The following is a 13,097-nucleotide window of genomic DNA, read 5'->3' as shown; positions in this document are numbered from 1 at the left end:
GGAGTGACTTTTACACAACAATGGTAACTTAGGACTTAATTTGCATGTAAAAATTGTTCTAGACCTACTAAACTTACTAACTGAAAGATTCATTGATTCAGAATCTATTTTTGGTCAGAGATGTATTATTTTAAATTCTGATCCTAGCAAGTGACAGTTGTTAGTCTTAGTTGAGATTATAAGCCTTAACAAGTTTGTTCATTCTTAGGCAATCTCCAGAGTTGCATTAAATTACAAGCCAATCTATATGGTCCCCCAATGGATGACCGCTGGGAGATCCTCTGAAAACATGGTGGCATTTCTACCTGGTATATGGCGGGAAGCAGTCAGTGCACTTTACAGCTTTTTTCCTCCCTCCCTCCCTCCCTCCGTCCCTTCCTTCCTTCATTCCTTCCCTCCTTCCTTTGTCCACCCAGGTCAAATCCCAGGGGGCATTCATCCCTGGGCCTGCTGTGCTCAAGGCAGTTTTATTTTATTTTTCAATGAAACATGGTAATTTTCACATTTTATTTCCTTTTAATACTTTTTTAAAATTGAAGTAGAGTTGATTTACAGTGTTTCAGGTGTACAGCAAAGTGATTCAGCTACACACACACATATGTCCTTTTTCAGATTCTTTTCCATTATAGGTTATTACAAGATATTGAATATAGTTCTCTGTGCTATACAGTAGGTCCTTGTTGTTTATCAATTTTATATATAGTAGTGTGTATGTTAATCCCAAATTCCTAATTTGTCCCTCCCTCCACTTTCCCCTGTGGTAACCATAAATTTGTTTTCTATGTCTGTGATTCTTTTTATTTTGTAAATAAGTTCATTTGTGTCATATTTTAGATTCCATATATGTGATCCTATGATATTTGTCTTTCTCTAAGTATTTTACTTAGTATGATCATCTCTAGGTCCATCTGTGGTGCTGCAAATGGCATTATTTCATTCTTTTTTATGGCTGAGTAATATTCCATTGTATATATGTGCCACATCTTCTTTATCCATTCATCTGTCGATGGACATTTAGGTTGCTTCCATGTCTTGGCTATTGTAACTAGTGCTGCTATGAACACTGGGGTGCATGTATCTTTTTGAATTAGAGTTTCTGTCTTTTCCAGATATACGCCCAGGAATGGGATTGATGTATCATATTGTAACTCTATTTTTCTTTATCTGATTGACTTAGTAAGCGGACATGTATTCAGGGGTTAAGGCCAAGGGTACCGGAGTCCATGCCCGCTGCCCCGCCCCCCCAAGTAAGTGCTTGCTTACTCAGTGGCAAGCACTCAGGCAAAATTCAAGAGCTGTGATGGGCAAGTCACTCCCCCATTTGAGCCGTCGAAGTAGAGATAACACTGGTGCTTACTTAGAAATATGCCAGCCATAGTAAGTGCTCAAGATGTGTTAGCTCCAGAGGGCCCTCCCCCGGGGAAGATGGCAGCCAGCCCCATGGAGAAGTCCCCAGCCCAGCACAGGCCCCGAGAGCAGAGGAGCGACAGCCGATGGGGCAGCCTCCAGCGGGGGTGGACGGTTCAGCCCCGTCCTGCTCGTGCAGCACGGTGTCCAGTGGATGCCGAGGGGAAGGGGAGGTGAAGAGGCCACGCATGCACCGGTGGGCCAGCGATGGCCGGACACAGTGGCCGCACAGACGCAGCCGCTGCCAGTGAGCAAGGCACACACGCTCCACCCAGTGGGGTCCATTGGGCAGCTGGGCCGCCCCACTCTGGGTCAGACCGTCCTGTCCTGTTTGACGGGGAGCTTCAAAAAGGCAGCTCTTTTCTTTTTTTTTCAAATATTTATTTTGGCCATGCTGGGTCTTAGTTGTGGCATACAGGATCTTTAGTTGCGGCATGTGGGATCTTTGGTTGCAGTATGCGGACTTCTTAGTTGCGGCATGCGTGCGGGATCTTAGTTCCCCGACCAGGGATCGAACCCGGGCCCCCTGCATTGGGAGCTCAGAGTCTTACCCACTGGACCACCAGGAAAGTCCCCCAATAAGGCAGCTTGAAACTGGAAATGTCCGAATCACCGTGATTCGGTGATTGGGTTACATTTTCCAGTACTGGTAGAAACTGGAGCTGTGAACTGAGTTGTATTCAATTATAGAGAAATACCAGTTTCATATACGTTTGCATACCCAGCTTTCGTGGACTACCAGTTACAATACTGGTAAAGTTGAGGCTTGCAACCTGGAGAACTAAAGTGATTTTATATTTGTGGGAACGTAGCTTGAAGAACAGAAGGGCCACCATAATTCTAATTGCAGCTGTTATTCAAGAAGATACTTGGTTCTATGGGGTTTCATAAAGGGGAGGGAAAAAAAACCTCCCAAGGCAGCGAGGCAGGTTTTCATATCCTAGCTTGATGCTTCTCACGTATGGTTCCTGGACCACCTGTGTGTGAATCTCCTCGGGGAGGACGCAGACCCCAGGCCTATCCGCAGATCCCCGAGTCAGTATTCAGTGGAGATTTTTCAAGCTGGTGGTGGTGATTTCTTTTCTCTCTCCCCTCTCCCATTCATCTCCCTGTGCTGCAACTAAACTCTGTGATTTTTAAACCCCAAACCCCTCAAAACCTGTACTCTTGCTTAAAACCACAGGGACTCCCACTCTAATTATCGTCTGATGCACAAGCATCAGTGGAGGGGCGGTCTGTTTTCAGGGTAGCAGCACCGTCCAGCACAACTTTCTGTGATGATGGCAATGTTCCCGTCTCTGTCCCGTCCAATAGGGCAGCCACCAGTCACCGGCGGCTCCTGGGCACTCGGAATGGGGCAAGTGTGACTGAGGAACAAGTGTGTACTTTCATTACTTTCATCTTATTTAACTGCTTTAAATTTAAATAGCTTGGGCGTGACAGTGATGATGGCTGGACAGGAGCATATCTGGGACACTTTGGAGTCGACTGGACGGGCCAGGGCAGGCTCGGGGAGGCCCCTGGGGCTCTGGCCGGAGCTGCTGGGTGGGAGGGGGTCACTTAGGGAATAGGGAAGGGTGGGGGAAGGAAGTGACGTGGGGGTGAGGAGTCACCGGCTCCAAGACAGACATCTTGAGAATGTTCGTGAACATACAGCCAACTCCTGCTGGTCTGGGACACACAGGTTTCTCCAGGTGACTTTGCTGATCTCTGCTCTGATTCGTATAAATCTTGCCCGAAAGGCAAGCATTGGAGAGCTGGAGCTTAGTTTCCCATCCCTCACACTTTCCTCATCAGAAATAATGTTCCACGCAAAACTCCTAGTTTGCTAACGTCTTACCTATAGGATCTTCTGGTCTTTTGAAAGTTTGAACGTGTTGTTCATAGGAGCCTTTTTACAAATAGAGCTGAGATACTTGGAAAAGTCTATAACAACGTGTTCGTAATACAGTTGATTACCACCGGAGGACACCATTTGGGATTATTCCCATGACAAAGCTTCTTCTAGTCTAATTCAGAACTCTCTAGGCTGTGCTATCCCGTATATTAGCCACTAGCTCCATGTGGCTATATGAATTTAAACTCTTTAAAATAAACGTTCAGTAGTTCCTCGGCCACACTCACCCCACTTCCAGCGCTCAGCAGTCACATGTGGCTGGCGGCTGCCATACCGACCCAGGCACAGCCCCCTCTAACACACACTTCAAATCATCTAGGGGCTAAACGGGTCCTGAGACAGGCAACTAGTAGGCAAATGAGTTACTCAAAGAATATCTAATGATAATAGCTGTAGCATAAGAGAACGAAAATGCAGGTACACAATTAGACCAACTGGGGGTAGGCTCAGGGTATCACAGGCCGAGCAGGAGAGCCCTGATTTCTGTGCCACGAAATCGAAAGGATCAGGGTATCTGATGAGCTAAAAACCAAACACAGACAGAAGACACGGAGCAGCCTTGTTTCTTCAGAATGATCAAGTTTTCTATATGAAATTTTAAGGATACAGGTGAACCTGATTCTGATTTTAAAGACTTAAATGTTTTTAAAAAGTTTTAAACAGAGGACAGCTTGTATGATGCAACTCTGATTTTTAGGGGAAATTGTTCAATGTAACAGAAGATGTGATGAGAGAACTTTAAACATTATGATATAAAAATGCATTCCAAATCTTCATGACCTTCTCGAGACAAGAACCCTCAAAGATGGGAACGGGAGCCCAGTACCCTCTCGGCCACCAAACACACCTGCTCTGTTCAGACCACAGTCAGGTTGGCTCAGGTATTTTGGGACCTGGAGCAGAAGATGAAAAGTTTTCCCAGAACATCTTGGGATCACAGAATTTGGCATTTCAGTATGTCTAATGACATGATAGTTATAATACTCGCATGAGGAGAAACTGGGCTATTTAAATGAAAGTTGAAACGTAGTCATTTGGAGTTGGTAAACTAAGTTTCAAGGAAAAATTACATACTAATTCTGGGGTTTCGACACACTGTCGTATATTTTAGAAAAGTCAGCTAATTTATTTGGACCATTTCCCCAACTGAAAGATGGGTGTCTCACAGTTAAAAATCTTGAAGAGTTGGTGATAAAGTAAAGAAAAGTCCTTGATAAAGCTGAAAGATTTTGCCTTTAAGATAATAAGCCAAAAAGAGGGAAAAGTTTAAAAACGCATTCATCTCTCCTTTGTTTAATCTCTGCAATCCCTATCTCACTTTGCAGTGCTGTAGGCTAGATGTGGATGCAGCTCCTCTGTGGCTTCAGGAGTCTTTAGGTAGCCCAGTTTGGTCAAACAGCCTGAAGTTGAGAGTCCAGAGAAATGTAACAGATAGATGGAGATTTTGCACGGAACAGCGTTAAGTACTCTGAATCTTGAGAAGAACCTGCGAATGAATCCTTGGTGCCTCGAGACCGTGGTGAGGCAGGCTAGGCCCCGGGGGTCAGAGAGGCCTGGTTGGATCCTAGCACCTTGGCTTTTAATCGCTGGGGGCCCCGGGAGAGTCATCAACCTGCCCGAGCCTCAACTCCCTCATCTGTAATATGAAAATGAAGACCCAGGGGAAAGCTGGCCTGTGGGTGTGAAATCTCTTTCTAAAGTGAGGTGTGCCTGACAATTTCTATCACCATCCAGATGAGAGACGATGAGCCAATCTTGGTGGCTGCTCTGAAGCACACGTCAAGCCCCAGAACAGCATCTGTCCAAAGGGCAAGTCCTATCTGACCCAATGGCCACGTTCTGCGGAGACCACAGACAACTCTGCCAGCGCCCAACGTTAAGCCCCTGCTGACGAGCGTGGACGCCTGCAGACACTGCCGTGTCCCTCTCGTGCAAGCCTGCGAGACAAAAACTAAATAACGGAAAGAAGCAGTGACTAGTTTAACTCTTTAACAAAAATCAAAGAAAAATGAAAATGATTTGGAAATGGCAACAGTTTAATTGAACCCATTTACTGGCACCTACCCTGTCTGAAAAAGGAAATCAGCAATTTTCTGACTGTTCTTATAACCTGACAGTGAAACTGGTTCACACAATGAAAACGTACATAATCCAGTGTCAAAAACTGGTGATTTACAGAAATCACCCCCATTTATTTTTTCCAGCAAAGAGGAGAAAAACAAACATGTTTCCACAATTCAGTGTCTGAATCACTGGCAAAAACTGTCTGCCTCATTCAACGTTCCCGGCCACGAGCTCCGGGAACACTCTGATGGCCACGAACCTCCCGTGGTTCAAACGAAACGGAGAGCCCACGCATGAGGATTATGTGAGTTGAAGACAAGATGCCTTCTCACAATGTGCCTACAAAGAAGGTCTTTGAAGAATATCCAGATCTTCAAAGGAATGAAAACACTCCTGTTCTGTTGTTGATTTTTGGTTTTGGGAATAAACTTTCTTCACTGGGAGAAAGGGGTTGTATGACTTTGTAAGTGGAAACCAAGAGGCCGCTGGCTAATACGTATGCCTCCCCTCCCACAGAGCTCTTCTGTCGCCCCAAAACCCTCTTCCATGAATTTTGTTATGGTTCGGAAAGGTAAGGAAAATGACTTCAAGTATTCAATTCCTATCAAAAATTGGTATCAAAAGTAATAAAGGACCTAATTTCTTTATAATTCCATGTTTTAAAAAATAACTTAAGAAGCAAGAGGTCCGGCCCTTTACTTGTATAAATACCACAGCGTAACTAGAGTTTCTTAAGACAACGTGGGGAGGAGTCCGTGTTGAGCACCTCGATCATTGATCTTAACGTTGGGAACGTCTCAGACACGGACGGAAGAGTCTTATAAGAAGGTGAGATACTGAAAAAGAAAAACACAAAGCAAGGGTGTGAAAATCAACACAACTGTACAAAAAAGGCAAAGCTTACGGTCTATTAATTCCTATTACGATATTCACTTTCCAGTACTCCCTACGCACGACAGCAGACAATGTTACAAAGCAGGGGGCGCTGTGAACAGAGCAGGCCCTGCTGCAGTGATGATCTGGGGTACGGGCAGGCTCCCACCATGAGCTGCTGGGAAATTCAGCCAGTCTTCAGAAAGAAAAATCAACCCCCGATTTGCACAGTGAGCGTTACGCACACACGTCCCATTGGGGCGCATGCTGGACATGGAACCAGAAGACACAGGTTTCGGGTCCAGCCTTGACCCTTATCAGCTTTAGGGGTTCCTCTCAGCCCCGCTTCCCATATCTGCAGCAAGAGGGAGAGGGTTCCTAACTCCCAGAGCTAGCAGGAGCATGGGACGGGTGTCAAGGTACGCTGTGAAACGGCAGCTGCACAACATAGGGTAGTGTTGCTATCTTTTCCTTAAAGAGTTGTTGAAAGATCAACACTGTAAAATGATGTAGGAAACAGAGGCGAGGGCTTTGACCTTATGGTCGTGTTACTAAAACATGTGTAAACTAGTAAACGTGAAACAAGAATATACTGCAACAAGGTGTAGCTGTCAGGAGTTTCCATTACAGAGCTCATGGAATCCTTGCAAACCGGACAAAAGTGTCCTACAGACACAAATTTCTGTTTTAAACAGAGCACAAATTATCCAGCAACTTTTAGAGAGGTTGCTGTGTTCAGCAGGTAATGAAAGGCAGAACTGGAAGTGGTTATGATATAAAGGAATAAATAAGGTTGAACAGTGAGAGTTGCTTATTCTTAACTAACTCTGAAAGCATCTGTGAGTTTAATTTCATCACAAATTTACACGTTCCCCGTGGTGCTTCTGAAAACAAGGGCCAGGAAAGATGAGAGTCTGCTAGGCTCTCCCACCGTAATCGTCAGGGGTAATTTCTGGCTAGCATTTCCTGACTCACGTGTATTCCGCACCTAAATAACAATAAAGTACCACCTTCCCAAAACCTAGAGTGCAGGAAAAATGCAGCTGAAAGGCAGGCACTACCACCCAGACTCAGTCTGAATCGGGTTGCAGCTCAGCGTTCAAAGTCGCTCCCGAATACTGACCCTGAGAGTCTGGGACGAAGGGCGGATTAGGCAAGAGATATGGATATCTGACTATATAAATAAGACATTTGTAACCCTTTCTTCACAAACTGGTTTCCTTACTTTATTCATTATTCACGTTTATGCATATACTCACCTGTTAAGGGGTCTTACGCAACAGCAAAAACGTTTTAACCTTGAAAAGTGGATTACATTCATTGTATAATCATAACTCATAAAAATGAGTACAATTCCAGTTTCACGACGCTCGAAAAGTAACGGGGAGCCCCTTCTTTCCCTTTTCAGTTGTAACATCCTTTTGTTTGACCCCTATCCAGCAGTTACCTTTTCAAGTTCATCCAGCTTTTAGCTATTTTGCTAAAGGCCTCTGAACCAGGGGCGGTCATAGCTTCAAAGTCAACCAACTGAAAAAGAAAGAAATTTAACAATGTGATCAACATGGAGGGGAAGCTCCTTTTGGGATCCGTTGCATTCGTGTGTCTCAACACAAAACTCCACAGATTGGGATTTAAACGTTTCCCTTCCAGCTCCAGCTCCGACATACCTTCCCTTTGGGAATTTTGCCTGCTACTTCCTTTCCACTCGCCATCAGGGCTCCCACAATCACTGAGTAAGCGATCACACTGTTTAGGTAAAGAACAATTACCGGTCAGTCCCAGGCCACGGACAGTTACCACGTTAGAGCTTACCACGGATTTTCCATCCTAAGAGATGACATTTTATTTCTCTTAAGAATTCTCTGGACATTAAACATAAGAATATTTTCATTTGCCTTAAAAATATTTACTAATTTACTAATAAAACTATTTACTGATTTACGAATTTAAGGGTAAACGTGTAAGAATAATATTTTTCTGAGAACAAAAGGTATCTTTTAATTAGGAGTTTTCTCCTCACTTGGCTTTTCTCTTCTTGTGAAGAGTGAATTAGAAAATGTGCCTGCTTGTATTTTTAACGTCTTCACGAGGCTTGGCTTTAAAACGCAATATATACGATATACTTTGTAAATGCAAACATATTAATATTATCGTTTAAACGTTAAACACTGTGGCCCCGAAGACGAAACAAGCAGAACGCGTTTGCAGAACGCACTAACAGACTGGCCCGAAGGCGGCTGCGCTACGGGGACATCCCGGCATGCCCGGACTCACTCTGGATCCTGACGTCTTTGTGGCACCAGCTCTGTGCCCTGTGCCAGGCAGCCCAGGACGAAGACAACTAAGACAGACGTCTTGCCCCGGCGAGCGGACACCAGAGAGAGTGAGCCCGCCCTGGGGTCGCCTGCCAGGGAAGCCCTCACTGAGGCCGCGGCCACGTGCGCTGCATCTTCGAGGGCCACGGGCAGGGCCCCCGAGGCAGAGGAGGGGGAAGCGGACCGGCGCGGGGGGGCGGACAGGAAGGTGTGGGCACGGGCTGGGGGCGTGGGGAGGCAGAGAGCAGGGCGGCACAGCCGCCGTGAGGACACGCGCGTGCACAGCGCCTGTGAGGGCGGCGGGCAGAAGGTGGCACGTGGAGGGCATCGCGGGCACATCTAATGACGACTGTCCCGAAGGCACAAGGTTTATGTTCCCATTTTGTTCCAATGCCGTCGTTACCGTTATGTAAGTTCCGCGTAAGGGCACGCACCCGTCTACACCTGAGTGCTCACTACGAGCCTAGTTTCCATCCATCACCACACAGGGGACCCCCTCCGCCCATGTCGCCCACCCGCCCCCAACGCTTTTGTCATATTATAACAACATTTACGACCACATTTTGGAGAGTTTTACTCTCTAAGGTAGTACTTAAAGATTTAAGTGTATTACTTTAGCCAAAGCGTCTTAAAGTCAAACATGTGCTAACGATGGCACACGCCATTCGCATGATTTACTGTACACGGTACCAGAGAAAAGGGAAGAAAAAGAAGGCTCTACAGACGCATCCTTGTTTGAATGACACCTGAAAGATGCCTGGTGAATTCAGTAAGTAGCAAGAATTCATTCATAATAACAAAAATACTTTGCAATGATTGGTGACCCAAAAGTATTAAACGTTAGGGCTAAAGGTCAATTAATGGTCAAAACTTGGGGGCGAGGGGAGAACAGGGCAGGGTACAGTCTGGGCAAATACCAGGAATTAAAGCACAGGGCGCACACGTGCGCACACAGTGAGACTTCGAGCTCCAGCCTATAAACGCCAAGCATCTTCTTTTAAAACTACCTTCCGAGACTCTTGGTGGTGCAGTAGATCAAGGACATCACGTTTGGGTGGACTTTGAAAAAAACCAAGGGGTCTTCCCGCCATTGCTGGGGTACCTGTACCCAGGGCCCCACAGGAGATGTAAGCAAAAGGAGTGCGTTCTTCACTCCAAAAACTGTCAGATTAGAGGATATCACTCACCTGGATCCGCGAGAGAGCGGCATTAAATTATAAAAGTAATAAACTAAGGATAAGATTAAGTTGCCAACAGCATCAGTCTCCTAGGGAAAAAAAAAAACATGTGCTTATGAACTTAAATAACAGATTATAAACTCATTTCTTATCAGGTGACAAGACACATCAGAAGCATTTACATTAGGAAGAGGGTTATTTCCTTCTTCTTCTACAAGAACCTAATTTCCACGTCCTTGAATATTTTATACTCTTCCCAATGATGTTTTTTCTCACGAGAGGGTATACATTCAGTTCGGTTTAGAGCAGTACGTCCCCAGCTGCCTTTAAAACTGCAACCGTTTCTGATAAACCTAGACATCTGTTTCAGTCTACAATGTTACTTGAAATGTCGACATATACATTGAGATTAAAATAAAACAAAGCACTTATTAATACTGAATACACTTTCTCAGACGACAGGCCTCTCTACTCCAGGGCTCTGATTAGTGCCCTACCCCCACCCACTGAGATTTAGCTGATCAGTATACTTAATTTATGGGTATAAACTGATTAAGATCCTGAGAAACAAAGTAACTTCCCAAGGGCAACGGGCATCCATTCCAGAATGCGGATGGAGTGGCCGCTACGCTCTCCACACAGTGGACAGCTACAGCGACGGAGGTGACGTTGCAGCTCCTGCTACCAAGGAGCCCCCCCTTGAGTCGGGGAAGCAACGGAGGGCTGAGGTCACGGTCCAGGAGAGTGTCACTAAATGCAGCACAGGTCATGTCCATCGTGGACCAACCTGTTCTCTTAAATCTTGACAAAGCCCAAATCTCTGATACTATGACGCAGTCACTACATACATGTAGCATTCCCCTTCCCCAGTTTCTGTACTTACTAAATACGGGAATTGTCTCTACAAGAATATTAAAAGAAATATTTACCACTCAATTAAAGCTGATTTCAAGCATAAACTGTGTAATCCCAAGGAAAGGGTAAAGGCTTTAAGCAGTGTACAAAAGAATCAGAAGAAGCATGCATAAAATGAAGATAAACGAAAACCTACCCCAAATTCTGATGAGAGAATCAGTACTTTTCCTTTCGCTGTTAGATCTTTATAAAGTGCATCTATTTCGGCGTGATATAACTGTGTTCTTTCTTCTGTGGTCTGGGTTTCCACGGAAAATAGTATATTGCCTACCCTAAAAATACAAGAAGGTGTGTCGAAGGCACGTATGATACGGTTCAAAGAGCTAAGCACAGAAGGGTGGGGAGGGCAGCGTGGCGACGGGGGCACAGGACGCAAGGAAGACTGTCTCTGCCTCTCTGAGCAGACAGATGGGGCGTGGCTCACAGCAGGCAGCTTTTCCACAAAATACGGTTTTGCTCAGTCTAACTGTAGGCCCTGCTTACATGAGCTTCAGCTAACACAGGAGGAGGAAACTACACAGAGTAGAATGTATTTCAATGCCCAGGAAACATTTTATCAGACAGCTACCCTATTACAATAGAAGAGCAGGGGCCGGGGCTGTGCCCTGAAAGCGAGTTCAGGGCCTCCGCTGTTTCCTTTTCTATTAAGCTTCTGCTGCATGAGCTCCATGGGAGGCTCTGTGGAGGATATAAATTCTATGCAACAGGTAGTTACTGGATAACGCCGGTACCCAAACGCTGAAAATACTCCTCAGACCCTCTAAAGGACAACACAGCAGAGCTGCCGCGTTGATGGAGGGACGGAGGGGAAACGAGGCCACAGATTATGAAGAGCCCATGCGTAGAGCCATAACGGTTCATCAGAGGTCCCAAGGAGAGAGAGTTGATCTACTCTGGAAGACAGGGAAGAAAACAGGAAATGCTTGCGGAGGAAGGGGCCTGAGCCTGGGTCTTGAAGAGGAGGACGGCGACGCCAGAGGCTCAGAGCCAGGAGGTGGGAGGTGACCTCGGCGAACAAGCAGTCCAGCTGAATTAGCAGGCCGGGCGCTGGCAGGAAAGTGCTTCAGGGAGGCAGGAAGCGTTGTTTGAGGCCATGATTACAAAAGGCCTGAATGTACGGCACGGGGGCCGATGTTGGTGTCAACAGGCAACGGCAGGGTATGGACTGGGGAGGGAGCTCTGGAGCCACGGGGGCGCCCCGTGGACCCGGCCTTAGGACCCGAGGATGCACGGGCCAGCCCCAGGAGACCGGAGATGGAGGCATGGGTCATGAGTAGGGGTCGGAGGCCCCGAGCGAGACTGACAACAAATGGGGTGAGACAGACAGCTGAGCAAAGACGCTGTGTTTCCGGGAAGGACTTATGGACTCTTACTCGGCAGTTGCATTTCTGCCTGGGTGAAGAGGTAGGAGAAAAAAATTTCACCTCGACAGAAGACCCTGGAATTCCTTCTGGGGGGAGGATGACCCTTATTGGGAAAGTACTTTGATAAGTGGCTTGGGTTAGAGACGGAGACCTCAACGACGTGGCAGAGTCATAGAATCTGGAAGTTGCTAAACGGGGGTTTCCTCATGAAGGCCTGTGTAAGTTTGGACAAGGAAACCAGAGCCCAGCAGGGGCTGAGAGGACATGGCTCCCGCCGCTGAGCTGCCGGAAGTCCCTGATGCAGAAGTGGTGGAGCCTCCTAGGGAAGCAACTGAGGAGCGCGGTGTTTCGGGGACGGCAGTGAATGGAGAGGGTCAAGGTCATTCCACCCAGAACTCAAGGGATACGGAGGCTCCTAGGTGAAGTGTGGATTTCAGATGTAAATAAAATGATCATTAATAAAAACGGTCACTGCGGCGCTACTACTGATAAGGTGAAAAAATGGGAAACACCCTGAATGATCAATGACAAAAAAATTAGTAGCAGCAACTCTACAATATCCCTAAAATGGAATACGATGCAATTTTTTAAAATGCTTCTAAGAATAGGATATGGGGAAATGTTCGTAGTAAGGCTAGAAAACAAACAGGTTGTAAAACAATATGTACAGTATAATCTCAGTTTTTAAAGGAAATAATGATTTAAAATTTTTAATCTTTGCTTATCTGTATTCTAAAGTTTCAATAAGACTGCACTTACACTCTCATACTACTTTAAAACCTATATTTAAAAATCCAATAACAGCCTTCAACCTGCCAATCTCTCATCTTTTTTCCATTTAATGAGTAAACGTCTTACCCACGACAAACTTCAAGAACCTGGAAGAATGCTTTCCACAAACCACATCAGACATTATACTTAATATCTAAAAAGTTGTTAGATGTAGCACAGTCAGAAAATCTATCTGCTGGTGTAATAATCTAAATGTCACGTTAAAAAAAAAAAAAAAGCTGGTTCTCGTTACACACTGGACCTTGATAATCTCTGTTTTAGAGGACAGCCAAAGCCCAGGAGGTCCGATCTC

General features: G+C 45.8%; 1 protein-coding gene across 6 annotated transcripts in view; it reads right to left on the bottom strand.

The window, feature by feature from the left end:
• Positions 1-5,456: 5,456 nt before the first annotated feature.
• TTC13 (tetratricopeptide repeat domain 13) overlaps positions 5,457-13,097 on the bottom strand; it is a 70,117-nt gene continuing 62,476 nt past the window's right edge. For all 6 annotated transcript variants that reach the window (XM_067711109.1, XM_067711110.1, XM_067711111.1 and 3 more), the window contains 5 exons: positions 10,786-10,921; positions 9,744-9,823; positions 7,909-7,987; positions 7,689-7,768; positions 5,457-6,204 (listed from right to left, as the gene is read on the bottom strand). In XM_067711109.1, the coding sequence (XP_067567210.1) occupies positions 6,090-6,204; positions 7,689-7,768; positions 7,909-7,987; positions 9,744-9,823; positions 10,786-10,921 (490 nt within the window). In that variant the 3' untranslated portion in view covers positions 5,457-6,089. The remainder of the gene's footprint in view (positions 6,205-7,688; positions 7,769-7,908; positions 7,988-9,743; positions 9,824-10,785; positions 10,922-13,097) is intronic.

Source organism: Pseudorca crassidens, chromosome 16, assembly GCF_039906515.1.
Source record: "Pseudorca crassidens isolate mPseCra1 chromosome 16, mPseCra1.hap1, whole genome shotgun sequence".
In the NCBI taxonomy this organism is placed as follows: Eukaryota; Metazoa; Chordata; class Mammalia; order Artiodactyla; family Delphinidae; genus Pseudorca; species Pseudorca crassidens.
The sequence above is the reverse complement of the archived record's forward strand: the minus strand, read 5'-3'. Positions and strand labels throughout refer to the sequence as shown.